The 27,480-nt window shown below is 36.4% G+C and overlaps 2 protein-coding genes and 1 pseudogene across 5 annotated transcripts in view; 2 read left to right on the forward strand and 1 right to left on the reverse strand.

Moving 5' to 3' along the window:
• Gpr155 (G protein-coupled receptor 155) overlaps positions 1-6,500 on the forward strand; it is a 46,433-nt gene extending 39,933 nt beyond the window's left edge. For 2 of the 3 annotated variants that reach the window (XM_048345222.1, XM_048345223.1), the window contains exons 15-16: positions 279-416; positions 3,826-6,500. In XM_048345222.1, coding sequence (XP_048201179.1) covers positions 279-416; positions 3,826-4,126 — 439 coding nt within the window. In that variant the 3' untranslated portion in view covers positions 4,127-6,500. Of the gene's footprint in view, positions 1-278; positions 417-3,772 lie in introns of all 3 variants that reach the window. The other variant, XM_048345224.1, reaches the window with a different exon arrangement.
• Positions 6,501-9,175: 2,675 nt separating this feature from the next.
• On the reverse strand, positions 9,176-27,469 carry Scrn3 (secernin 3). 2 transcript variants are annotated; one of them, XM_048345226.1, is made up of 8 exons: positions 27,399-27,469; positions 25,215-25,408; positions 24,400-24,581; positions 23,632-23,831; positions 20,017-20,229; positions 13,839-14,001; positions 12,005-12,176; positions 9,176-10,278 (listed from the first exon to the last, which is right to left on the reverse strand). In XM_048345226.1, the coding sequence occupies exons 2-8, from the start codon at positions 25,371-25,373 to the stop codon at positions 10,108-10,110; spliced, it is 1,260 nt and encodes a 419-aa protein (XP_048201183.1). In that variant the 5' UTR covers positions 25,374-25,408; positions 27,399-27,469; the 3' UTR covers positions 9,176-10,107. The 2 variants fall into 2 exon arrangements, with proteins under 2 accessions (XP_048201183.1, XP_048201184.1); XM_048345227.1 differs by having other exon boundaries at positions 25,215-25,390; positions 27,393-27,412.
• LOC125350069 lies at positions 14,048-16,795 on the forward strand (annotated as a pseudogene).
• Positions 27,470-27,480: the final 11 nt, after the last annotated feature.

Here is a 27,480-nt window from a genome sequence, read left to right on the forward strand (position 1 = left end):
CCCTTCTAGAGGTGAAAACCCATTTTACTAATGTACTAATATTTTCATATCTTTATTAACTGTTAGGAGCTATAAAATGATCAGGTCCCCTCCCAGCCTGTTTTTAGTAGAAAAGTGAATTTAGAACAAGCATGCTTCTGTTTCAGAAACTGATGGTGTCTGGGTACTGCAGCTGCTTTGAAGCAGTCATTTTCGTGGGGCCTGAAGGATTCTCTCAGTGCTTTACTTTCCATGAAAACAGGATACTTAAGTATTGGGTTGGTTTTTTGTTTTTTCAGGCTTGAATTCCTCTGGAATAATAAAGAAACTGCAGAAAACAGAGAATCTCCTGTTTCTGAGGAAATAAAAATGACCTGTCAACAATTTATTCATTATCATCGTGACCTTTGTATTCGAAACATTGTCAAGAAAAGAAGGTAAGCCAATTACCAGTATAGATTCCAGATAATTATATTTTACATGATTAATTTTGGATTTCAACAGGCTAACAGTTCTGGGTCAGTTTGTAGTTGAAGAACTCACATATAAAAAAGCTACATCACTTTGAATTTAATGCCTATTTAAAGCTATCTATCTATCTTTGCCATTTCTGAAACTTGAACTCAGGGCTTGGATGCTATTTCTAGCTTCTTTGCTCAAGGCTAGCGTGCTACCACTTGAGCCACCGCTCAACTTCTGTTCCCCGCCCCCCACTCCTTTATTAGTAGTTTATTGGGAGATAAGAGTCTCACAGACTTTCCCGCCCAGGCCAGGTTTCAATCATGATTCTCAGATCTCAGCGCCCCCAAGTAGCCTCTGGCACCTACTATGACTTTAATGTCCTTTAAATGTCATATAATTTCTGTTTCTATATAAAATATGAATCTTTAAAGGGAACTAGAGCATGGCAAAATGCCAATGCTTACTTCATATTGGCTATTCGCTAATGATAGTGTAGTACCTATTCACTTTTACTTTCCAGCCTCTAATACATTGGATTGCAGGTGATTTTATATTCTTATATCCTACTGCTATGCTATTTCATATTACTAGTGCTACTGTCTAGAATACAAAATGGAGCCAGGTGCTGTTGGCTCATCCTTGTAATCTTAGCTACTCAGGAGGATGATATCTGAGGATCAGGGTTCAAAGCCAGCTGGGCAGGAAGTCTGTGAGCCTCTTATCTCCAATTAACCACCAGAAACTGAAAGTGGAGCTGTGATTCAAAATGGTAGAGCATCAGCATTGAACAAAGACTCTCAGGGACAGCACCCAGGCAGCCCCACGGCTAAATAAATAACTAAAACAAAATGGAAGTTCTACCTTGTAATTCTTCTGCTTATCACCTCAAATCCTAACATTTAGTCCATGGCATTACATTTGTTGTTCTGACCCCCAAGGTTTGGAGTCAATATGCTGCAGCAGGAAATGATGAATTTTGAATAAGCAGATGTTGTAATGCTAGTAGTTTTAGTTGTCACGAAAGAGGAAACAAAGCACAAAACATAAAAAACAATCCCTTTTATGTGGTTTCTGACAATAAAAATTATGAAAATTAATATCTAGTATGGTTTAGTTCTATGAACTGTGTCACGCTTTTTAACATATATGTCATTAAAATCAGAAGGCAAATGGTATAGGTAGTAGGACGTGGCCATGTTGAATATAGATTATTACTGAAATACATGGATGTGTGATAATAGGCAAGTTCAGTTCTCAAAATCTTAATTTTCCTCTTCTTTAAAGTCTTTTTTTTTTTTTTTTGACAGTCCGGGAGCTTGAACTGGGGGCCTGGGCCCTGTCTCTGAGCCTCTTTGTGCTCAAGGCTGGTGCTCTACTACTTGAGCCGTAGCACTACTTTTTCTGAGGAGTTTATTGGAGATAAGAGTCTCAGGACTTTCCTTCCCAGCCTGGCTTCCAACCGTAATCCTCAGATCTCAGCTTCCTGAGTAAAATCTTATTTTTAAGGTTGAGTTAGGTAACAAAATGTCTGATGGGGCTAGCCCAGTTTCTGGCAATGACAAACTACGGAGAAAAATTAGTTTTGTACCTTGAAAGGCTGAACACAAGTATTTCAAGATATTTTCTATACATAGTTCCAATGAATTAAAGTTGTTTTTCTAAAACTGAAAAAAGAAAACTACATATTAGCTCTGTCAGGTCTATGGTGCTCACCAAATGTCAGGAAGCATTGCCCTTGCCACTTGCAGGCCTGCCAGGCGGCCTTGGTCCCAGATGGCTGAATAGGCACCAGCTGGTAATATGGTAGGCTGATATTTTCCTCTTTCTAGGCCTCTACAGCCTCTACAGTGTCACATTAGCTGTCACTCTGTACAATTTCATAGGCTTCTGTTACAGCTGCCAGATCACAGTCATCAAAAAACAAAATATTACTCTGAGTCTAGGACAGAAGGCATTAGACTAAAACTTAAAAGTCAGTAAGCAGAAAGGAGGCTCAGGCACAGGTCAAAATATTGTAATTCTGTGTAATTAAAATGCATATTAATCTTTTACCATTTTTACATGAAACTAATATATTTTAGGACAAAATGTTTTAAATTTTCCATTATTATTTCTCATTTCATATTGATCTTCTGTCCTTTATCTCCTATTGTCAAACACTTCAGTTTTTACATCTTGATTGTTACTTGTGGGTAGATTCATTTTGTCTATTGCATATTTATATTAAATGGACATATTTTCACGTAAATAGAGCATCTTTTATCATTTATTTTATATTTTTGCATTTCTTTTTCTTTCTTTATTTGTTCATACTTAAGGCATTTTACATTGCATCGGGAAGACAAATTTTAAATAATTGACAAGTAGATTCACAATTGAAATACACTCTTAAAATCTTAGATTTGGAGGCTGGGAATATGGCTTAGTGACAAGAGTGCTTGCCTCGTATACATGAAGTCCTGGGTTCAATTCCTCAGCACCACATATATAGAAAAAGCTGGAAGTGGTGCTGTGGCTCAAGTGGTAGAGTGCTAGCCTTGAGCAAAAAGAAGCCAGGGACAGTGCTCAGGCCCTGAGTTCAAGCCCCAGGACTGGCAAAAAACAAAACAAAACAAAATATTTGTTGCAACACAGAGCTTACTTGTTTTTTCTTGCTTCCTAATGATGCAAGTTCCTGGCAAACATGTAGTTGTGTTGGTTACTGAAAGCAAGAAGAAAGACTTGCCTATGGGCATTGTACGCTAAAAATAATGTTTGATTTGGGTAGCTTAATAAAAGCAGAAAACTAGTCATTTGTTTTTGTTGGGTTTTGTTGTTGTTATTTTTTATTTTTTGAGGCAGGGTCTCACTATTTATATGTAGCCCAGACCAGGCTCATAAACTCGAAATTCCTATACCTTGGCCTCCCTAGTTTGGGGATTATAGGAGTATACCATCACATCCAACTAAAATAATCACTTCTTAAGAGCTTGTAAAAGTATTTAATATTCCTCTGATGCATTACCTAACAGAGCTGAGTGTAATTATTTGTAAAATATAATATTCAACTGTCTACAAGACAGATTTCCTCATCAGAGGGCATGCTTCCATAAAAACAGTATTTTTCTGACCGTATTATTTCCATTATCTATGTCATTTTGGTGTTGCTTGAGCATTTCTGTCTTCACAAGCATTAATAGCATATTTTGTTTTCCTCCAGAGGATCATTCTAGCATCAGATGTTAGCAACTCCTTTATGTTCAGAATAGTGTCATTCCTGCCATGCTTTTAACCATCACACTGTCTTTCCTTGTTTCTTTCTGTCTTTCCTTGCTTGTCCTCTGTCATGCAGTGCTGATACCAGATTTACAGAACATATGGGTGAATCATTCCTTTGACATACAGGTGTGGTGCTAAGACTTCTGCTGGGACCTTCTGCGGATGTGACCTGGTGAACTGGCTCATTGAAGTTGGCCTTGCCTCTGACCGTGGTGAAGCTGTGATATATGGAGACAGACTGGTACAAGGGGGTGTCATCCAACATATTACTAATGACTATGAATTTCGGGATGAGTACTTGTTTTACAGATTTCTTCAAAAGAGTCCTGAACAAAGTCCTCCTGCTACTCATGCAAACACCCCTCACCAGGAAAGCTATAAAGTAACTGAGCATTCATCCCCATCCTCACTTTCCCCTAAGACATAAATTATGAAGCAGGGAACCCCACAAGAACAATCATGTCTATCATTTTTGGCTGTGTGACCTTGGGCAAGTTCCAGCCTCTCTGAGCCTCAGTTGCCTCTTCTGTAAAATCTGGTAAGATACATTCCTACCCCAAACTGATATCATGTGAGTTTATGTGTATATAAAACTGGCTTAAGGAAAAGGGAAAACCAAATCAACAGTTCAGATTTTGATAATGAATAATTACTAGAATACTAATATGCCAACATTTAAAGTAATTGTTCCTGTAACTGCTATGATTTAAAAACCAACATTGACTATCCTTTAAACTGTCAAATTCATGAAATTTACTGTTAGACAAATGCACTTTAAATTATATCAGTTTACACTTATTGATAGCATTCCACAAAATAATTTTAATAATTCTAAATTTTAATAAATCTAAAAGGCCCTTATTCTTTTAATGTTTTTCCATTTCTTTGACAAATATTGTTCATTTACAAACTAAAGGTACTATTTATTAAGGTTGGTATTTCTTGCATTTCTATGCCATTAGGAAAGGAATATGATGGATGTGAGGGCGATGGGACTGTGACATCTGGCTCCCCACTGATCACCTGGCTGGCCAGGCCTGGTAGGCTACGTGGGTGTCCCCTTCTTCCCGTACCACCCCATGTGTGTCTCTCCTGAAGCCGTGCATTTGGTCAAAGAGATTAGCCTTATCCAAGACAGGGAGATGTTCCTCAGTCTGGAGTGTACTAGTGGCTGCATGACCCTGCTAGAACCGACAAACAAGCTTTCAAAGAAGGGAGTAACAACCTCAGAGACCTTTATCATCTCCCCAATCCTTCAACTAAAGTACAGACTGATCTTTTTTACTACAAGTAATTTGAGCGTATTCATTTAAGTGTTATTAAATTATTTCTATTTAATATTTTATCTCTGGACTCTGCAAAATAGTACCATGCAGAATAACTCTAGCAGTAATTTGTTCCCTGCAGTGAAAAAAGGAAAAATTTGTAAAAAAGGGGAAAAACAAACTATACATACATGTGTGAAGACCAGATTTTAAATTCTAAACCTACCATTCTACCACTGTTTAGAATTCAGTCTTTTTAAAGTGCCTATGTAACTAACTGGGACATTAGCAGGTCACACTTAACAGTCTAGTTATTTCAGGAGTCTGAAATCTGGAGAATCATGAAGCTAGCCGAGGCATAAAAGTTTGCTAGACTCCATCTCTAACATAACTAGCAAAAAGCAGGGCTGGAAATGTAGCTCAAGTGGCCTAGAAAGGGTAAGACCCCAGATCAAACCCTAGTATCACTGAAAACTTTTTAAAAAGTGTCCATGTATAAAACTTAAAAATTACTAATTGTTGCTATTCTAGTCCATTAAGACTGATAAAACAAAATGGCATAAGCTAGATGGCTTATAAGCAACAGAAAACTAGCTCTGTAAAACATCAGATTCAGTGTTTGTTGAGGGCCTTGTTCCCAATTCACAGATGGTATCTTCCTGTCTTTCTGGTAAACAAATAGTGTCTCACATGGTGAAAGGGAAGAACTCTGGTCTCTTTGGCCCTTTAAAAAGGCACTAAACCCACGCTTGTGGACTCTACCCTTGTGACCTAATCACCTCCTCATGCCATCACATTGTGAATTTGTGGGGAGACAGAAACATTCAGACCATAATAATCTCAGATAACCTTTAACTTCAAAAAATTACAAAGTAATCCATTTACATGAACTTTGAACATCAACTTAATTATTAGGTTTCAGTGCTGGTTTAACTTATTTAAAACATGTTCAAATAGTTATCTCATATTTTTAGTTTCATATATTAAAAAAGCCATTTAGAAAATTATAGGGTTAGTGCCATTTTTTTTAAAAAAAAGAACCTGCATGGAAGTTGAGTGTATTTAACGAGGAATTTATTCTTTAGTGTACTATTAACATTAACATACACGGATTTTATGTTATGATTAGGAAATGGGGATGTGTTAAGCAGAACAGTCTTGCTGTGAAACCTTTTAAAAACATATGACATTATGACTATGAATGCTCAGGAGTAAGCATAACACCTCACTGTTTTACCAGGAGATTTTTGTAGTTGAATAGAGAACTTGCATGCATGCAGGCAACTCATGCTCAAGTGGTGAATTTGTGTGAACAAATCATACACAGTACATTCTGCAATTTGCACAAATGGACTTCTAAATGGACTAAAGAAAACCCTGGATCAGAATGATATAATTTGCAGTTTCAGATAATAAAGAAATGTTTTTAGAATTAATGATATATTAATTTTATTAAATGAAAATATTTGTAATTGTAACTTTCTCACTGACAAAGCACGTTTCTCAATAAAGTTATCTATTTTAACTTGAATTGTTGACACCTTTGAGTAATTTGAATGATGCAGAAGCTTTCATAAAGGTCTTTTGCAAAATAAGTTCTTAATGTCTTTTTTTCTTCAATGTTAGATATTTTTTTTCTTTTTTATACTCTCCTTTTCTGTAGATTCTTCCTTTTACAAGTTTTCTGTGTGTAGAATATGGGTTTACTTTTCTTTCTGTGGTGTTTTTAATTTTTCACAACACTGGTCTTGAGACTTTTATGTAGTAACTGTCCTAACAGGTTAGTAGATGTGATCCCATGTTGATACATAACTTGAGAATTAACTGTACTTACAAAAGCACCTGTCCATATTTGATCTTGCTATATGGCTAGCTTTTATATTTAACTGAAGCTCTGCTATAAAGAAAGCAGATACCTTTTAGAAACATAAATTGAAGTTTACATGGGTGACAGAATATGATGGCTGAGGTGAGTTTTTACCTCCAAACTAGGTCATTTTTTCCCCCTCTCAGAATTATGGAACCAATAACAAGACAGCACCAACTGAGAATTAACTCTTATACTTGCCCAAGAATAGAGGTGGGGGGGTAATAAATTTGCAAATCTTTGTTATCACCATTCTTCAGGAAGAGGTGGATATACATTATCAGCTGGTATGATAAAATCTTAAGTAATTAATTTAAAAGAGAAAGCACTATAACAGACTTGTTTGGGCAAATGTTACAAAAAGGATCTAACTTTCCAAAATTCTAGGCTGCATAATTATTTGAAAGACATTTTTGTTGATGATTAACAAACTGTTATTTTCAGCAAACATCAAGCAAACAAGCTTTTGGTAAAATATTTAGTTTAATAAATTATTCTTTTGGTTTACTAAGTAATGGTGAGCAATAATATCATTACAGAGTTTACTCCAAAAACAGCTTAATTTAGCTACTATATTTTTTAATTCTTATGACACATGAAATTTAAGAAAACCTTAAATTTTCTAAAATGTACTCCAAGGCATTAATTACTTACACAAGTACACACAACCCAGCCCAAATACCATGTTATAATTATAATTTTACAGTGAAAATATCTCAACTTTTATAAATTATTTAATATATTAATTACAATTATAATCATTTTTGTACTTATCTGTGGTTTTATTTCCATTTTTAATATAGAAAAGAGAAAACTCTAGGTGGGCTTGTAACTTATCAAAGGCTACCAAGTTTTACAGCTATTTTGTCTAGCTAATTTTCCTTACTTTTTTTTTTTTTTTTTGGCCAGTCCTGGAGCTTGAACTTGGTGCCTGGGCACTGTCCCCAAGCTTCTTTTGCTCAAGGGTAGCACTCTACCACTTGAGCCACAGCACCACTTCTAGCTTTTTTTGAGTGGTTTACTGGAGATAGTCTCATCAATTTTCCTGCCTGGGCTGGCTTTGAACCTAGTCCTCAGATCTCAGCCTCCTGAGTAGCTAGAGTTACAGGCATGAGCCACTAGCTCCCAGTTCCTTACCCAGGAAAAGGCTGTGTAAATACTCGGATAGTCATTTAACAAATATTTATTATCTAGCATGTGCCAGACATAATATTGACCTCTGTGCAGACAACGGTGAAAACAAATGTGACTCTGGGATAGGAGATTCTAGTCTACTGTGAAAGACTGATGCTAAATGTGTAGTTTGGGATAAGAATAAGCCATGTGCGTGGCTCCAAGAATGTGTTGAAAACTCATGTCTTAGCAAAACTTTAAAGAATGAAAATCATTACTTGTGTAAAGGGGAGCACACAGAATGAATGGTACAAGCAGTGAATATAGCTATGAGGAAGGAACTGGACACATTCAAGGACTTGAAAGAGCAATGTATTTGAAATATATAAAGCAATAGTGAAAGTGTAATACTGTATAGATGGAACAGCCAGCTCAGTAGGATTTCTGTGGCATTTGTTAAGGACTAAGACTTTAACCTAAGAACAATTAATCAATAACAGTGTTTGAGGGATACTATATGGTGGTATGTATCAGTGGGAGAGGGGAAATCGGATCAAAGTGCTTTATATACATGTATGAAAATAGAACAATGAAATCTGTTAAAACTGTTTTAAGAAGACAGGGAATGAAGGAGAGTGAGGAAGGGCTAAGTCTAATCAAGATACATTCTAAGGATATATAGAAACTTCACAATGAACCCATCAGTAAGTAAGTTTTGAGTTTTAACAATAAGAAAATGGACAGCTGATTAAAAAATAGGGAAAAAGCCAGATGGTAGTGACTTACACCTGTAATATTAACTGCTCAACAAGGCTAAGAACTGAGAATTACGGTTGGAAGCCAACACAGGTACTAAAATCCATGAAACTCTTATCTCCAATTAACCACCACAAAGCCAGAAGCGGATGGAGTTGTGGCTCAAATGGTAGAGTGTAAGCCTTAAGTAAAAAAGCTCAGAGACAGTGCCCAGGCTCTGAGTTCAAGCACAAAAGATGAAAAATAAAAAATAAAAATAGGCAAAAGGTCCAAACAGACTCCTCACTGAAGAGCAAGTAGAAATTGCAGATAAACATGAAGCTATTCAACATCCTAAATCATTAGAAACTACAAACTAAAGTAAAAAACAACTGTGTACCTACTAGATGGGCCGAAATCCCAAACAATGACAATGTGCAGACAGGATGTGAAGCAACATGGCTGCTGGTAGAGATGTGAAATGGAGGCTACTCCCGAAGATAGTTTGGCAATTTCTTACAAAATTAAGCATACTTTTATCACACAATTCAGCAATTATACATATTTTGGTATTTTTACAAATGTATTGAGAATTTATATCCACACAGAAACTTGTACATGGATGTTTATATTTTTTATAATTGCCAAAAATTTGAATAAACTAAAATGTCCTTTAATAATGGTTTGTTCAATAAAGGGTATTCAGTGCAAAAAAGAGAAGCATTATTAAGCTATGAAAAGACATGGAGAAACCGCAAATGTATATTAACAGAAGCCAATCTGAAAAGGCTATACTATATGACTCCAACTACAGAACATTCTGAAAAAAGCAAAACTATGAAGATGGTGGTTTTGGTGGTTTCTGAAGGAGAAAAAGAAAGGGAGGCTAGATAATTAGAGGTATAGGTTCACCAGCCAGCCAAGTTCTAACTAATAATTGAGTTCAGTAAAAATGTATTTGCAGAATATACTGTGAAGATAAAGACATGTAAATATAGACTTTTTCTTGTTAATGTTTGCATATAGAATAAAAACCACCACCTGAGGAATTTTGCATGACTAGGAAAAGTCTATTTGTAGATAAAATTGAGAAAATGATTTGAATGTAGTACAGAATTCAAATAAGTAGAAACCAGGAACTGTATTAATACTTTATGCTATATGAAAAACTGAATACTAATTATTGAAAAGTTACTGTGACTAAAAATATAATAATAATTATACAAATACATTACTTGGAGTAACACCTGGCTATCCTATAATATATGTGACTGATGTTTTAATGTTTTCTTTCTCAGTATTTTATCAAGACTGTATGTAATTTTAATAGTCAAGGTATCTATCACCTGAATGCAACTAAAGGATAAGCAGATCTACTCAAAGTAGTTTATGTCATTTAATGAGGCAGTCTTACTTTGAGCAAGATTTTTAAGAATTAATATTGGACTTATAAATTTCAATTTCATCTTTTGTACACTGAGGAAAGAGATTGGTAATTTTCTCCATATCAAGATGCTTGTTTTGGAGGAATGATTCCATCTCTTGGAATAATGCTTTCTCCATCTTCCTCATGTGATCCAACATGGTTTTGGCTTTTTCCTAAACAATTAAAATAATAAAAGTAAATACATACATACATATATGAATTTAACAAAATTCTAACCCATATTTACAGAAAAGGTTTGTTTATTCTGGTTTCTCACTTGGTTACTTCCCTATTCTGTAGATACAGAAGGAATCAATTCTTTGGGAAAATCATTGTTCTATATGAATGCATTGAGACCAAGATATTAGTTATTTGAGTAGAAAAGATAAAAACAATTATATAGAGCCAACAAATAATCACTTAAATGTAGACAGAATGTAAATTTATATACCCTGACCAAGAAAAAGGAATTATAGGCAAGCAAAAATAAGCAGGTGATAGAAATAGATGAGAGAAGACAAATGGTTAATCATTTTCTTTATTGTAGGGACTCTTTACACAGCCCTTCCATTTTCTTATCTATTTTCCCTGCTCTGGGGTAGAGGAGGAAGGGATAGTGAGGAATGATGAGGTATGTTATATATAAACACACTTTTTTTTTTTTTTTAAATTCTGGTACCAGTAGCTCATGCCTATAATCCTAGCTACCCAGAAGGCTGAGACCTAGTGGATAGCAGTTCAAGATCAGCCCAGACAGAAAAGTTTCTAGACTTAATCTCTAAAATAACCAGCCAAAAGCCAGGGCTGAAGACATGACTTGAATATAGTCAGCCTTAAGCAAGATGCTCTGGGTTCAAACTCCAATACCTCCAAAATAAGAAAAATCAAATTATGCCAGAAAAAAAAAACACCTGTCCATTTCTGGGGATGAGATTTCAAGTTATGTGCTGCTTTTCTTAATGATTACCATTTGTAAATACTATGACATATCATTATAAACATGTAACTCATTATTTTAAGTGTATGGAATCTTGCTCTAAAGAACATGCCAATCAAAACTATACTAAGATTCTTTTTTATCTTTGTCAAAACAATCATTGACAAAATGGACCATGACAAGTGAAAAAGTATATACAGTCTTTTTTAAAAAAATCATTTTCAATTAATATTAGTCAGTTGCTGCAAGATTAAGAACATCAAGTGAAAGCCCAGGTTAAGCATGATTCAGAGGCTTTGTAATCTTGGGTGTGCAATATACAATCAGCAAACCCTTACCCACTCCTAGTTTCAGATTCCTTATTAGGAAAATGGGAATAATAGCACCTGTCTTGTAAAGCAGTTGGGAACATTAAGTGGAAAGAAATGGGATATAACAAGGACTCAATAACTGTTAGCTATTGTTACTATGTTTAATACACTAAATTTCTCTAAAAGAACCAAAGATAAAAAGTAATATAGTTACTATAGTTTTGAGAGAGAGAGAGAGAGAGAGAGAGAGAGAGAGAGAGAGAGAGAGAGAGTGTGTATACTAACCCTGTGGTCCTGAGGCCGGAACTCAGGGTCTGGCACTATCGCTGAGCTTTTTTTGCTCAAGACTGAAACGCTACCACTTCAGCCAATGCTTCACTTCTGGCTTTTTGGTAGTTTATCAGAGGTAAGAGTCTTACAGACTTTCCTGCCTAGGTTTCAACCTCCAATCTTCAGATCTCGGCCTCCTGAGGGCTAGGCTTGCAAGTGTAAGCTACTGGCACCTGACTTCTAAATTATTTTTAAGCCCATTTTTTTACTTGAAGGAAGGAGAAAAACAAAAAACCCTAATACTCCAAAATTCAAAATATGGATCGAATCACACTTCAAAGTATTCTTAATGAGACAATGATGAATATAAGCTAATCATACCTCATTATTAAGTATTTCCAAAGCCTGTTGATGTTTTTGGTAGAGTGGGTGTCTTCTGTCAGGTTTAAAATGTGGTTTCTTTTTTACTTGATCTTCAAGATCAAATGTTGGTGAACTGGTATCCACAAGCTGTGAAATATGTGGCACAAATATGAAGGGCTTAAAAACAGACCTGGAAGAAAGAGTCTTCATTAAATTGGCATGTCAAAATATGCAATTATATTCAGCATTATTCTGAAGATTCCCTCCAATTAGAAATGCTACTAACAGTCAGTTGTTTCTGCCAGACCCTTCTTCCCTGACACACTTGAATCCCATTTAGGGCAAGGTATAAAGCTTTCTTTCCCTTGCATTCTCATAGATCTATCTCAGAAATTAGGGCACAAACAGTGCCAGTGAACTAGTTTGGCATTCTGCAAGTCAAAGCAATCCTAGATGTTTTAGATTAAAGATTATGTTCTGTCTGAAAGGTCCAAGTGTTTGTGTTATTTTCTTTGGTTTGCAGTACAGGGGACTGAGCCCAGGGACCTCATGCTTGTTAGATAAATGCTCTGCTACACAAGCCAAGTCCTCAGCCCTTGTCTTTGTATTATTTTGGATAGGATCTCACTAACTTTTCCAGTTCTGGCCTGGAGCTTGTGATCTTCTTACCTCAGGCTCCCAAGTAGCTGAGATTACAGGTATGAACCCCTATGCTTGGGGTTACTAATGGGATACAAGTTTTATTATATTTTCTTGAAAATATCTTTATATATTTTGGCAATACTGGAATTTAAACTTAGGGCCTTGTGTTTACTAGGCAGGCACTTTACTACTTGACTGCCTCTAGCCCTTTCTGCCTTTGATATTTTTCAAATAGGAACTTGCTTCCCACCCCAACCCTCCCAGGCCAGCCTAGACTGCAGTTCTCCTATTTAGGTTTTCCGTGTAGCTGGGATGACAAGCATGTACCACCACACCCAACATTTTATTGGTTGAGACAGAGTCTTGCAAACATATTTGCCTGTGATGACCTCTTACCACAATTCTCCCTCTTCTACATCCTGTGTAGCTATGAGTATAGGTGCGGCCCACCATGCCCAACAAAAAAATGACCTTTAACAATGTGGAAGACTAAAGAATAGTGAAAAGCATTCTACATGTAACATGCTTAATTTAAAAAAATACTAGTGACTTAAATAGTCTATGAAGTCCTAAGATATAACTGGGACTATTTATATTCTATGTTTTTATGTATATTTTTCTAGATATGAATATATAAGTAAACCAGCCATGACAATATGGCTTAAGTTGTTTACTATTATTGTTTAATGTCACAATGTCTGAAGTCTAAGAAAACTTCTACACATTTTTTCTTTACAATGTTAAATATATTTGTGGGAAAAAGAAGGGAGGCATAACTGCATATAAGAATCTACTGGGCAGGGAATGTGGCTCAGCGGTAGAGTGCTTGCCTAGAATGCATGAAGCCCTGTGTTCGATTCCTTAGCACCATATAAACAGAAAGGCTCGAAGTGGTGCTGTGGCTCAAGTGGAAGAGTGCTAGCCTTGAGCAAAAAGAAGCCAGGGACAGTGCTCAGGCCCTGAGTTCAAGCCCAGGACTGCCCCCCCCAAAAAAAAGTATAGACAGGAATCTCTTAGCCTTAATCATAGAATAAAAAAGAAATTAGGTGAATACATGTAGGAATTGCAAACTCAAATGTGGAGAGAAAATACATAAAAATTACTTTATGTAATAAAACATTAGCTTAACAAAATCACCAGCATGCTAATCATTCTATCCCATCCCATCCTATCTTCTCTCGCTTGTTCACAGAATATTGTGTGGCTTTACCTTTCAGGATAAGGAGTCCCTGTAAAGAAGTGAATGCAAGGAAGGCTGAAGTCTTGAGGTAAAACAGAAACCATGCTTGCAGTAGTCAGGAATTCTCCTTCCATGTTAATGCCACTTGGTTTATCTCGTAGTATTTCCATCATTGTTTCAAAAGATATGTTTCCTAAGGAAGTAATTTTATAAAACATCAAAAATGTATGCTTATAATCATGCTTTGCAAATGTAAATTGCTTTTTCTGCTGGTAATATAGAACAAGATTTACTGGTTTGGGTGTAAAGCCATTGACCATAAACAACTTTGTACTAACTGCAGTTAGACTCACTGCAAGTTAGACTCATGTCACTGTCACAAGAAAGATATTTCCTTCTAAATAAAAAATAGGCAGGACAATAGGTGTGGCTCAAAATGGTAGAGCATCAGTCATAGCAAAAAGCCAAGCAAGATTGAGAGGCACTGAGTTGAAGCCATGATACTGGCAAAAACAAAACGAAACAAAACAAAAACAAAAACAAAACACCACACCAAAAGCAAAAACAGATTTTCTAGCAGGTAAAAACTTCCTAAAAAGAATCAGTGGTGCAAAAATACATTCAATCCTATTGTCCCTGTAGAATTTCTTAAGGCATATTTAGTCAGCAATGAACTGATGATACCAGTAACTACTATGAGAACCAATATTAAGAAAAAATTGAACTTTGTTTTCAATATCTCATAAGGTATTATTTTATAAAAGAACAGTTTTTCCTGTAGTTTCTTTGCTTGACGTTAACATACATTCATATAAAAGTATGAATTAAAACTTGTGAGGAAATAAAGCACTTTATTGGTTAGTGAAATTTGTGCAGGTACAATTTTGCTGGACTACTTTGAAAGTTTGAACATTTGTTGTGTATGATGAAATATTTTGTGATTATATTGTAACTTATGCTTTATATTTAGTTTAATACCTTATTAAACTAATAAATAATAGTGTGGAATAGAGCAAGAATCCTAATATTTAGGGTAATTTTGGACAACTTGGTTACCATTATATTGACATAATTAATTCTGCTATGTTTAACGACAAAGTAACTGAGTCATAGATTTGAAATGCACACACGATTATGGTAATAGATGTATTCAACAAGTCTGTTTTTTCTAAGTGTGAAGTATAGTTCATCCAGCTCTCTGTGCTTTGCCAAAAGAATAAATGTCTTTCCAATACTTTCATAGAAAATTGTCTACTAGTACATTATGGTTAATTTTTCCTATGATTTTTCTTGGTAAGATGAGCCTACCTCTCTCCTTTCCAACTATCCCTACCTGATAGCTATTAACTGTGCTGCATGTATATCCAAATTGTATCTCTATTCACTCATGTATTTTAAATAACTGGTTTAAATTGCAATGAAATTGCACCCTGTGTTTTGCATTCATTTTACTGAACCCTGCCACTGTAGTCTTGGTACTTATTCAATGCTTGCTAGTGGATTACTTATAGCCATACTACTCAAGTGATCATGTAAATCCTCCTTTCATTTTCAGAATTGTAGGTTTTGAATGCCGAAAGCATTTTTATAATACCTGTATTATCACAGTGTTATGGTTCGGACACTGTTTTTATTAAAACTTGCCATTTGTAGGAGTTTAGACTTGAATCATTTTTAAATCTCACTAGATATTGAAGCTATGTGCATGACAGGTATGTGTGGATGGTAAGATTTCGCTTTATTCCTGAGTTTTAATATTCATGGCTGTTTTTAGGCATATCCCTTTTTAGTTCTCCCAGTTTTTTTTCAAAATTAACAGAAAGATAGGATTCCTATCACAAGTTATCCATTAATTTAGTAAGTTATTTTTCTTGAATTTGAAAGTCATGGAGATATTATGGAGAAACTAGATATGTGTATACTTGCATAAATCCATTACCATTAACATAGAATACTTGATAGTTTTACATAAATATATTGATGGAAGAACTTTAAATTATTAGATTATGTTAAACAGAAGTCTTTTTTTCAAATTTGAAGCAGCACAAAATTATAATTTAGGTACGTGATATGAGCCTTTTCTTTATTATTAAATCTTCAGATTATCATGGGAATGGAAGGATTGTGCTCTACATATTCTCTTTGTCTTTGTGGGCTACTCCAGGGTCTCATGTGTGATAAGCATATGATCTACCACTGAAGTATATGTAGCCTCAGTTATTGTAGGGTTTTGGAGAGAAGAAAGAAATATGTACAGACAGCTTTCTCTCTACTGATTCTGGGTTTCTACAAATATTCTATCATGAACTTTTTGCTACCACCATAAATAGCTATCATAGGACTCTCATTTGTTTCTTTATGCCTGACAGGTAAATATCAACCATTCACTAATCCATTTTTGAATAGATGCTTCCTGAGTGATTTATAAAACTTTTAACTGGGGCTGGGAATATGGCTTAGTGGTACAGTGCCTGCTTCACATACAAGAAGCCCTGGGTTCGATTCCTCAGCACCACATCCATAGAAAAAGCCAGAAGTCCTTTCTCGCCACTGGCCATCTTGTCAGCTGCTTTTGGTTGGGAGCCCTCCCGCACCCAAGGCAGGAAGATGGTGGTCTCTGGAATCAGTCAATTCTAGACTCCCAACTTGTTATGAAAAGTGGAAAGTACATGCTGGGGCACAAGCAGACCCTGAAGATGATCAGACAGGGCAAAGGGAAATGGGTCATCCTCGCCAACAACTGCCCAGCCTTGAGGAAATCTGAAATAGAATACTATGCTATGTTGGCCAAAACTGGTGTCAATCACTACAGTGGCAATAATATTGAACTGGGCATAGCATGTGGGAAATACTACAGAGTATGCACACTGGCTATCATTGATCCAGGTGATTCTGATATCATTAGAAGCATGCCAGAACCAACTGGAGAAAAGTAAACTGCATGATTTTTCTTTAATAAAACTTGCCAGAGCTGGTTTAAAAAAAAAAAAAAAGGAAAGGAAAGGAAAAGCCAGAAGTGGCACTGTGGCTCAAGTGCTAGAGTGCTAGCCTTGAGCAAAAACAAGCTAGGGACAGTGCTCAGGCCCTGAGTTCAAGCCGTAGGGCTGACAAAATCAACAACAAAAAAACCCTTTAACCGTTCCACTGTATGAGGGTATATCAGTCACGTTTTTATTAGTAGAATGGCCATTTTAGAAATTATCAGTTAGTAATATAAATAAAATTCATTTGCTAGAATTACTTGGTAGCAAAGGGAGAAACGTAGATGAAAAGTTATTCTATGAAAGCTAGTAATAATCCAGCTGGGTGTGGTGGTCCATTTCTGGAATTCTAGCTATTTGAGAGGATAAGATCAAGAAAATCACAGTTTGAGACCAGCTTAGGCAAAAAGTTAGTGAGACCCCTTCTCAACCAGTGGCTGAGCACAGTGGCACAAACCTGTCATCCACCTGTCATCCAGTTACACGGAAGGCTGAGATCAGGAAAATCATGATTCCAAGCCAGCCTGGACTAAAGAGAGATTGCAAGCCTCTCTAGAATGAAAAATCTCAGCATGGTGGTACTCCACTCCTGTCATCTCAACTACAGCTGGAAGCATAAAATACGAAAATCAAAATCTAGGCACAAGCTTAAACAAAAAGTAAAGCACTAACTCAAAATAACCAGTATTAAAAAATGGCTCAGAAGTAGAGTGCCTCCCTAGCAAGTATGGGGCTCTAGGTTCAAATTCTAGTACTGCCCAAAGGAAAAACCTGGTTGCACTTATCCAACAGAAAGGGGGAGTCAAGGAAGAGAGCCCCTAAATTCTATAAAGAGCTTAAATCTCTATCTGATTCTGAAAAATAACAGCTTAGCTAAGGATAAAAGAAGAATCAACCAGGTACCCGTGGCTCATGCCTGTAATCCTAGGTACTGAGAGGCTGAGATCTGAGAATCTCCATTTAGACTTTTGCAGGAAAGTCCATGAAACTCTATCTCCAATTAACCACTAGAAAATCAGAAGTGGTGCTATGGCTCTAAGTGGTAGATCACTAGCCTTGAGCAGAATAGCTTAGAGACAGCACCCAGGCCCCAAGTTCAAGCTCCATGACTAACAGAAAAAAAAAAAGGACTGATTTGAAATTTTAGTTGTCAAACTGAAAAAACAATCAATATTTTAATATAAAATATTTGTTTGCTAAAACAAGAGTTAACCTATTTCAAGTTAAGTTTTTTTTTTTTTTTTTTGGCCAGTCCTGGGCCTTGGACTCAGGGCCTGAGCACTGTCCCTGGCTTCTTCCCGCTCAACGCTAGCACTCTGCCACTTGAGCCACAGTGCCGCTTCTGGCCGTTTTCTGTATATGTGGTGCTGGGGAATCGAACCTAGGGCCTCGTGTATCCGAGGCAGGCACTCTTGCCACTAGGCTATATCCCCAGCCCCTATTTCAAGTTAAGTTTTGATGGTGTGTGCTTTCAAGAAATGAGTTCAGGGGCTGGGAATATGGCCTAGTGGCAAGAGTGCTTGCCTTGTATACACAGGCCCTAGGTTCGATTCCCCAGTACCACATATATAGAAAACGGCCAGAAGTGGCACTGTGGCTCAAGTGGCAGAGTGTTAGCCTTGAGCTTGAGCAAAAAAAAAAAGAAATGAGTTTATTTCCTTTGAGTTATTCAGTTGGTAAGCATAAATAAAGCACTTTGTAGCATTACTTTATGATCTTTGTAATGTCTGTGGTATTTATAACAAATGCTCTCTTTTACTCATGACACTGGTAATTTGTGTCTTCTTTTTTCCTTTGTCAGCTTACGAGTTTATCAACTACACTCATCTTTTTGAAGAACCAGCTTTTGGCTTGACCAATTTTCTCTATTATTATTTTATTAACAACCTTACTGATTTTGGTTCCTTTCTTTATTTAAACCTCCTTCCTTACCCTTGCTTGAGATTTCTCTTCTTCTTTTTTTTTTAAGAATTTGTCAAGTAGAGGCTAAAATATTGACTTGGGACTTGTTTATTCTCTAATATTAGTACTTAATGCTATAAATTTCCTCGTAAGCAGGATTTTTCATAGCATTCCATCAATTTATTTTTTGTTTATTTATTTATTTATTTTTTTTGCAGTCCTGGTGAACTCTGGGCCTGGGCACTGTCTCTGAGCTTCTTTTGCTCAAGGCAAATGCTCTACCACTTGAGCCAGAGCACCACTTCTGACTTTTTTGAGTAGTTTATTAGAGATAAGAGTCTCATGGAGTTTGCTGCCAGGGCTAGCTTTGAACTGTATGATCCTTAGATCTCATCCTCTTGAGTAGCCAGAATTATAGACATGAGCCACAGGTACACAGCCTATTTCATATTTTTGAATAGTAATTTCAGGACTAGAAGTTACCTAGGACCTGGAATAAGAAAGAAAAAAGCAAGGCAAAACAAAAAACGGATACCTGGGAATACCCCTGTCTTGTGTGTTGGAGCCTAACTTCCCTTTCCTCAGACCAGAAAAGGCTTCTTAGAGCTCTCTTTCCATACAGTGTACAGTTGTAGGACTCATTCTCTTTGACACCAAGCCTGATGATATGGAAAGGGGGAAAAAAACCCAAAATATTTAATTTACCATAAGCGAACTTGCTTTTCTACTTTGACTTCTGATTTCTTTCCCTTTCTGCCTGTTATCTTATAGTTTTATGAGTCTGCATCTTTTTTAAGATTTTACTTATATTCAGAAAGAGATTTCATAGTGTATACTTACTCTCCTACGTGGAACTAGGGCCAGCCTATATTAAATGTTAGTGAATTATACATTCTACCTAAAAGATAAAATTTATCAGAGTGGCTACAATATAACAAAATCGAGACCCAAATATATGCTTTCTACAGGAAATTCACTTTAGGGCTGAGGATATGGCCTAGTGGCAAGAGTGATTGCCTCCTATACACGAAGCCCTGGGTTTGATTCCCCAGCACCACATATATAGAAAATGGCCAGAAGCGGTGCTATGGCTCAAGTGGCAGAGTGCTAGCCTTGAGCAAAAAGAAGCCAGGGACAGTGCTCAGGCTCTGAGTCCAAGCTCCAGGACTTGCCAAAAAAAAAAAAAAAAAAAAAAAAACAAAGAAAGAAATTCACTTTAAATATAGATATTTATACTCAATATAAATTCTTCAAAACAGATTTTATCCTTTCTACATAATCACTACGCAAATTTTATTCTGGTATTGTTTAGATGCTATAATTACCTTTGTGTTTATTCAGAAGCTTGTAGCCCTCACAGTATCTGCCTGGTGAAGTAATCATCTTGGCCGTGTCAAGGTAAGAATATGTTGCAGCAAAATCAAACTCCTTTTTGCCATCCCACCAACCTTTCTGCTTAGCATATTTTCTCAAGTCTGGGTGCTCCCGATCAATCTTGGTTGTTATAGAAAGCTGGTTAGAAATATTACGAATGCCCTCTAATTTCAAAGAAGAAGGGAAAGGAGGGGAAAAAGATACATTTATCATAAAGTCTCAATCTGTATGTTATAATTCTTAACCACTATTTAAATACAAACATATACTTCTAAATTTTGTGCTAGCTATATTTCTTATATATTCTAAAAGATGAATACATTTTAAAATTTAAACTCTTTAAGATCATTGTAGGTTGACATGCAATTATAAAAAATAAGGCAGAGAGATACATAACTCAGTTTTCCCCCAGTGATAACATTTTGTGAAACTATAATAAAAAAACAGAATACTGATATTGATACAGTCAAGAAAAGATTACTTCCACCATGACAAAGATGCCTCATGTGGCCCTTTTATAGGTGAACCATTTATCTTCCACTCTAAATCCTACTCCTCCAGCCCTGAGTGTGTCTCTATTGCTCTAAACGTCATTCAAGAATGTTATATAAATGGAATCACACAATATATAACCTTCTGAGGTTTTTTACACATCATGATTCTTTAAAGGGTCATCTAGTTTACAATATCTATCAACAGTTCATTCATTTTTATTGCTGAGTAGTATCTCCCTGATTTGGATGTGTTACAGTTAATTTTTTTTTTGTTACTGTTAAATTTAACCATTCATTGACAAGTTAAAAGCCATGTAAGTTGTTTCCAGTTGTAGGTCATTATGGAAAAGGCTGCTATCAATATTTATGTCAAGGTTTTTTATATGAATGTAAGTGGTTATTTTATCTGTGATAAATGCACAGGAGTACAACTGCTGCGTTAGTTACACATCTCATCTTTTTAAGAAACTACTAAACTGTTTCCATAGTAGCTGGCTGTACATTTTTATAAGGAATGTACCAACGATTTAGTCCACATCTTGTCAGCATCTGGTAATATGATTATTTTATTTTAGCTATTCTACTAAAAGTATGGTGATATCACGATGTGGATTTCATTTGCATTTCCCTAATGGCTAATAATGCTGAGCCTCATTCCATGCCCTTGTTTGGTATCTGTACATCCCTTCAGATGAGAAGTCTTTTCCCATTTTCAAACTGGATTGCTTAATGTGGAGCTTTGTGGGTTCTTTATATATTCTAAATACTCTTCTTCCCAGGCTGGAAATATAGCCTAGTGGTAAAGTGCTCGCCTCGTATACATGAAGCCCTGGGTTCGACTCCTCAGCACCACATACATAGAAAAAGCTGGAAGTGGTACTGTGGCTCAAGTGGTAGAGTGCTAACCTTGATATCTTTATTCAGAGGAGTGTCTCCTATGAATTACTTTTTTTTTTTTTTTTTTTTGCCAGTCCTGGGCCTTGGACTCAGGGCCTGAGCACTGTCCCTGGCTTCTTTTTGCTCAAGGCTAGCACTCTGCCACTTGAGCCACAGCGCCACTTCTGGCTGTTTTCTATATATGTGGTGCTGGGGAATTGAACCCAGGGTTTCATGTATATGAGGCAAGCATTCTTGCCATTAGGCCATATTCCCAGCCCCTATGAATTACTTTTTAAAATACAAACATATATAAGTTTAAAACAGAATATAAAACTCCCTAAAATATTATGCATTATGCTTGAAACAAAATTTTCAACTAAAATACAAAATATGAAAGCCTATTCTAAGGAGATAATAGATGATGTAGATGATAAATGACAATTCATGTTTTAAAACTGATTAAAATAATAGCCTGTTAAGGTCAAATCAATTATCACTCTAATGAAATCATACTTGAGATATTCTTACTACAAAAATAAGAAGAGTCATAACAGAAGCAGAGATAGCAAAGAGGAGTTTCACATCTAACAGATAATTCCCTATAGTTTAACAATTTAGTGCTTTTTAAAATTAATTTATACATTTTAGTTGATACATAGTATTAGATATACTATGTCATATAGTGTGGCATTTCTACATGAAAAATGCAATGTATAATGATCAGATTACATTGTAGTTGATATATCTATCCATTCAGGCATAAATTACTTTTTTGTGCTGAGAACATTTGCAACAATTTAGATCTTGGGTCCATTTAGCAATAGAAAGAACAATGCCAAAATTCATCTACAACAAAATCATCAGACCCAATGCAAATATTCATCTTGCATGAGCAGGTAAGACCTTTTCAACAAAATGATTTATTCATTTCTCTTTTCTGTAACATATTTAATAAAGGTGCTCACTGATAACCAGACTAACAAGAATAAGAAAATAGATTAAACTTAATTTCATATATTGTTTTATTAATAAATAAAGAATATATAAAATAAAATGTAAAATGAATGTATAAAGCAAAATATTTTAAAATAGTTGCTTAAAAAATAATTGGCAATGACCTATTGTGAAAAATATATCCAAATCTCCCACAGTTTCAGGAAGCTTTTCTGAACTCTGCCAGCTCACGACTACCTTTCCTTTCTCTAACATTCACAGCATCCATCTGTCCATATTATTGTCATGTGCCATGTAACCTTTATACATGCGTACCTTATCCCTCTAGTAAAATGAGGATGTCAAGGAATTAAGTACACAAGAAGCAAATTATTATATTTGAACACAAGGCTATGTTCTAGTAAAATAATCCTGAACTGATAATTAGGATGAAAAGTCCCAAGTTTTTCACCCACCACCTTAAATCATTTCATATCTCTAGATATCATCATTTGAAAAATTACACTAATGCAGGATCATAAAGAAACCATCACAAGAAAAGCATTCCCAATCAAATTATATTGTCTTACTCAATGACATCAAATTTTATATTCTACTATTGTAATGCCTTTCTAAGCAAGGCATAGTAGAACATGCCTGTAATCTCAGGTACTTGGGAGGCAGAGGCAAAGATTGTCAATTTAAGACCAGCCCAGGCAAAGTGAATGGAACTATCTCAAAAATGAAATATGAGGACTGGGAATATGGCCTAGTGGTAGAATGCTTGCCTTGCATACATGAAGCCCTGGGTTCAATTCCTCAGCACCACATAAACAGAAAAAGCCAGAAGTAGCACCGTGGCTCAAGTGGTAGAGTGCTAGCCTTGAGCAAAAAGAAGCCAAGGACAGTGCTTAGACCCTGAGTTCAAGCACCAGGACTGGCAAAAGAAAAAAAAAAAAGAAATATAATATGGCAAAATGGGTGGGGGTGGGGGTACTTGGAAGTATTAGCTCAAGAGATAGATAGAGGCTTGGTTAGTCTGCATAAGTCCCTAGGTTCAATTCCTAGTACCACACATGCCAATACCGCCACCCTTTCTAATCCCCAACACAGACACCCATGCAAGTCAAGTTCCACTTCACCCCCAATATTTACTCATGATACAATTTTAGAATTCAGTTCAGTGTTTTAAAAGAAAGAAATGGTAAGGGGTTATTGAAAAATGAAAAGCAAGGTAGAATAGCCCAAAGCTCTACATACCTTGCACCTTTTCTGCTGCCCAGAACTTCCCTGCAGTCTCCAGAATCCAGGCTTCCTTCCTATCAGCTATCAGGAAACTGTTATGATAGCTGAACTCCATCCTTCCTTCCGTACAATTTCCACCCTGGCCATATTTTTCTAGTAAATCAACAATGATATTGAGGGCTTTTTCAGCTGTATCAGCTCTTTCAAGGCCAAGTCTAAAATAAAAATATTGGAGTTTTCAGATTAAAATAAATTTATTTTAATTTTTTATTTTAGTTCTTCATTAATTTCATATTTCTGAGACTTTGTGTTTATACTCAAAGTAAAATGTCCTTCAAGTTGACACATAAACTGAAATCTAACTTTTAAACTTTTCCTCTGAAGTCAGTTTGGGATTATGAAAAAAAAGTTTAGAACCCAAGATATATTTTGGAAGTCATATGTTTTTGAAGTCATATGTTCAAATTCCATCTTGATAATTTATTAGCAAGTTACTTTATCTCTGAACTTCAGATCTGTTATTAACCTTACTCTATGAAGCTACTATAAGAATTAGTTAACCTTTTGATAAAGTACATTAGGCTCTTCCAATGAATCATCGTTTCCAAATTCTCTTCTCTCAATTAATAATATTTGAGAGTCATAGAAGTTCATAATGGTATTCTATAGCATTTTTTACATAAACCATAGAGTATAAAAGTAAAAAAAAAAAAAAGGAAAATGAACTAGGTAAGTCATACCAAACTTAAAATTTAGACAAGTTCTATAGTGAAAAAATATAACCTGACAAGGTCCATGCCCAATAGTGCTTCCTCATTACAAACTTCTTCTCTTCCCCATACAGCTTCATTCCCAATGCAAACTCCATGCTCATTGGCTCCCATTTCTGCTCCCCACAACCAAGCTGGGCGACTAAGGACAACAGCATATGTCTCAGGAACCTGATCAATTTCTATGTAAGTACACTGTAAAGAAAAAATTATACAATAACCACAAAACTAAAAAAACTTATCTAAACTCAGAAATTAAAAGATATTTAGAAGATATGACCATTATGAAGGAGGTAAATACAATATAACTAAATCAAATTTTTCAATAATAAAGGCATTAACCTTAAAACATTCTACACCAATGAGAATCAAATTACAATTCCTAGTCAAATATTCTTGATCCCTAGTCTGAAGTGCCCCCCCACTCCCAGCATGCTACTCCTTAATTTTAGAATGGAGTTGGTTGTAAATACAGCCTATTCCTAGACGTAAGCTCCTATAAGACATTGTCCAAGTCTTACCAGCTGACTTTAAAATCCCTTCCATTCTAACATAATTGCATAGAAAAAAACACTGAGAAAAGCATTGAAATATTTGATTAAAGAGCTAACAATTTTCATTATTATTCCAACTTCCAAATTATTGAAAGACAGAAATCTATATTTTATTCAAATTATTTTTAAAGTTTAAATTCTTAAGTTGAAATTTAAATTCTTAAATTGAATGTTAGCTTCTATATTCTTCTGCCCATTGGTAGCTAATGATGAGAAGAATAATCATTTATGACACTTTTAAAGAAACTGCTAACAAAACATGTATTTCACCTACCTTAAGCTGTTCTCCCAAATTATCATGAACTGCAGATGAAAAGTAAACTACCTCCTGTACTTCATCACAGAGTCTATCTGAATTTTTTCCAAAAATAATCCTATTATCAGCGGCTGCAGGAGGTAATGCCACAAAAGTGTCACAGGAACATGGCTCCATTTTGAAAAGTAAAAACCCTAAAAATCATATAGAAATTTCAAAATAAAAAGAGAAAACATTGTAAGTATACACAAAACAGTTTTCCTCTATGACTAAAGGACATTATTGTCATCTCTAATACAGTGTTCATTAAAGTTTTAAACACTGTAGAAAATTTAAAAAAATAAATAAAAGGAATGACAGAAGCCAGGCACTGGCGGCTCATATAATCCTATAATCCTAGCTACTCAGAAGGCTGAGATGTGAGGATCACAGTTCGAAGCCAGCCTGGACAGGAAAGTATGTGAGACTCTTATCTCCAATAAGTTACCAAAAACGCCAGAAATGACGCTGTGGCTCAAAGTGGTAGAACACTAGCTTTGAGTGAAAAAGTTCTGCAATAGCACTCAGGCCCTGAATTCAATCCCCACAACTGATCAAAAAAAAAAAGGAATCAATCAGACACAAGAATCAACACAAAAATGGGTAATGAAGACTACCTTCTTCTTGTCTGCAGGTCAAATTTGCTCTCTACAAACTTTCTCTCCTGAAGTCTTCTCTTAATCTCCTTTCACTATTCCTATATTTGGGGATCTCTACACCTAATTTAGTATTGTAATGGTTATACTCTACTATACTTGTGTACTTGCACAAGTCCCTTTACTGGATAGTAAGATTTTTGACAGGTAGAAATATTTTTTATTAATATTTGTATTTTACCACTGACCTTATGGGGGAAAATATCTTGTAGTGAGAAAAAAGGTTAACATTCTTTCTGTTCATTTTTTAGTATATTTCATCCCTATCCAGTTCCTGCACCAAGCTCATCAGAAACATTTAAAAAAAAAAAACTGCCTTAATGTGGTGTTAGGTGAATCCAACAAGCCATAACATAGTAGACCCTCAAATGAAAAAAGCTACTGTTATATAGCAGAAGAGTAAATTCCTCAACAAATGACTAATTCCTGGGGGGGGGAGGGGGCTGGTAGTATTACGTTTGAACTCAGGACTTCCTACTTGTTCATGTAGTGCACTACCAAGTTGAACCATGCCTCCAGTTCAGCTTCTGGATGGCTATTTTGGAGATGAAGATTTATCAGCCTATTCTGTCCGGGCTGACTTCTAACCCCAATATTCCAGATATCAACCTCCTAAATATCTATGATTACAGTTGTGGATTATCTGCACCCAGCTAAGGTTTATTCTTAAATTCCTCCCAGTTAGAGAATTTGGTTGGTGGACCCCACAGAGTTACTAACACCACTTTCACTCAAAACCTGTAGTCTTGGGCCGGGTGTGGCTCAGTGGTTGAGCCCTCCCACCTGCTTAGCAAACCTTAGTATCATAAAACAAAATAAAGACCTAAAAAACAAAAACCACAACCACTGGTGACCTGCTAGACCTGCAGGAGACCTAAGGGTCATCATATGCGCCTGGGAAATCAGAACTGAGGTAAGGAACTTGAGGCCTAGTTAGGGGGTCGCCTAGCCTCTAGGGAGGTGATACTCTGACACCCCCTACCCGAGTATTTATCATTCCACAGACGTTTATTAACAGTATTTTTGCACAAGGCACCATACAACTGGGAAGGAACCAGGGCTCTGCTCCTGAGGGCCCCACATTCTACTTCATACTTTTATTCAGATGCTTTCGGAAAAACCTCACCTAAGGATTCAGGGTAGGACACAAGTGACGATCTCCACAGAACAGGAGAAAAGCCGTGCAGAAAAGATCTTGAAACAGATGTCGGGAGTTGCTTTACCCAGGCTTGAACTTGAAGCCCTCGGGTACAAGGCCATTAGGCCGACCCCGCCCCCGACTCCGCCCCCTGCGGGACCCAGCACCCTGCAGGCGGCGCTCACGACGCAACCAGCGCAGCTGAGCCCCGAAGCCCACTTGTGAGCTCCGCCGCCTCCCCCTCCCCCAGGCCGCCCGCCGAATAGGTACCTCAGTTCCGCACGCCCTCCCCCGCGCACGACCTTCCCCTCCACCCTCACTCCACCCCATCCCCCGCGCACGACTGGCCTTCCCCGCGCGCACGTTTACTCAGGCCTCTGAGTTCGCTGGAGTGACAGCCGAAGGGAAGGCGAAGGCGCCACTGGCCGGAAGTTGTCACCTTTGACCCAGG

The sequence above is a fragment of the Perognathus longimembris genome, chromosome 4 (assembly GCF_023159225.1).
Source record: "Perognathus longimembris pacificus isolate PPM17 chromosome 4, ASM2315922v1, whole genome shotgun sequence".
NCBI lineage: Eukaryota > Metazoa > Chordata > Mammalia > Rodentia > Heteromyidae > Perognathus > Perognathus longimembris.

Bases quoted from the DNA above. Each gene is read 5' to 3' on its own strand.
- Scrn3 (XM_048345226.1), bottom strand. From the start codon at position 25,373: ATGGAGCCATGTTCCTGTGACACTTTTGTGGCATTACCTCCTGCAGCC. The intron at 23,832-24,399 runs GTTATATTTTTT...TTTTTATTTTAG, and splicing joins TTGGGCATGGACCTTGTCAG to ACTTGGCCTTGAAAGAGCTG. The intron at 10,279-12,004 runs GTATGATTAGCT...TTAATTGTTTAG, and splicing joins TGGAAATACTTAATAATGAG to GAAAAAGCCAAAACCATGTT.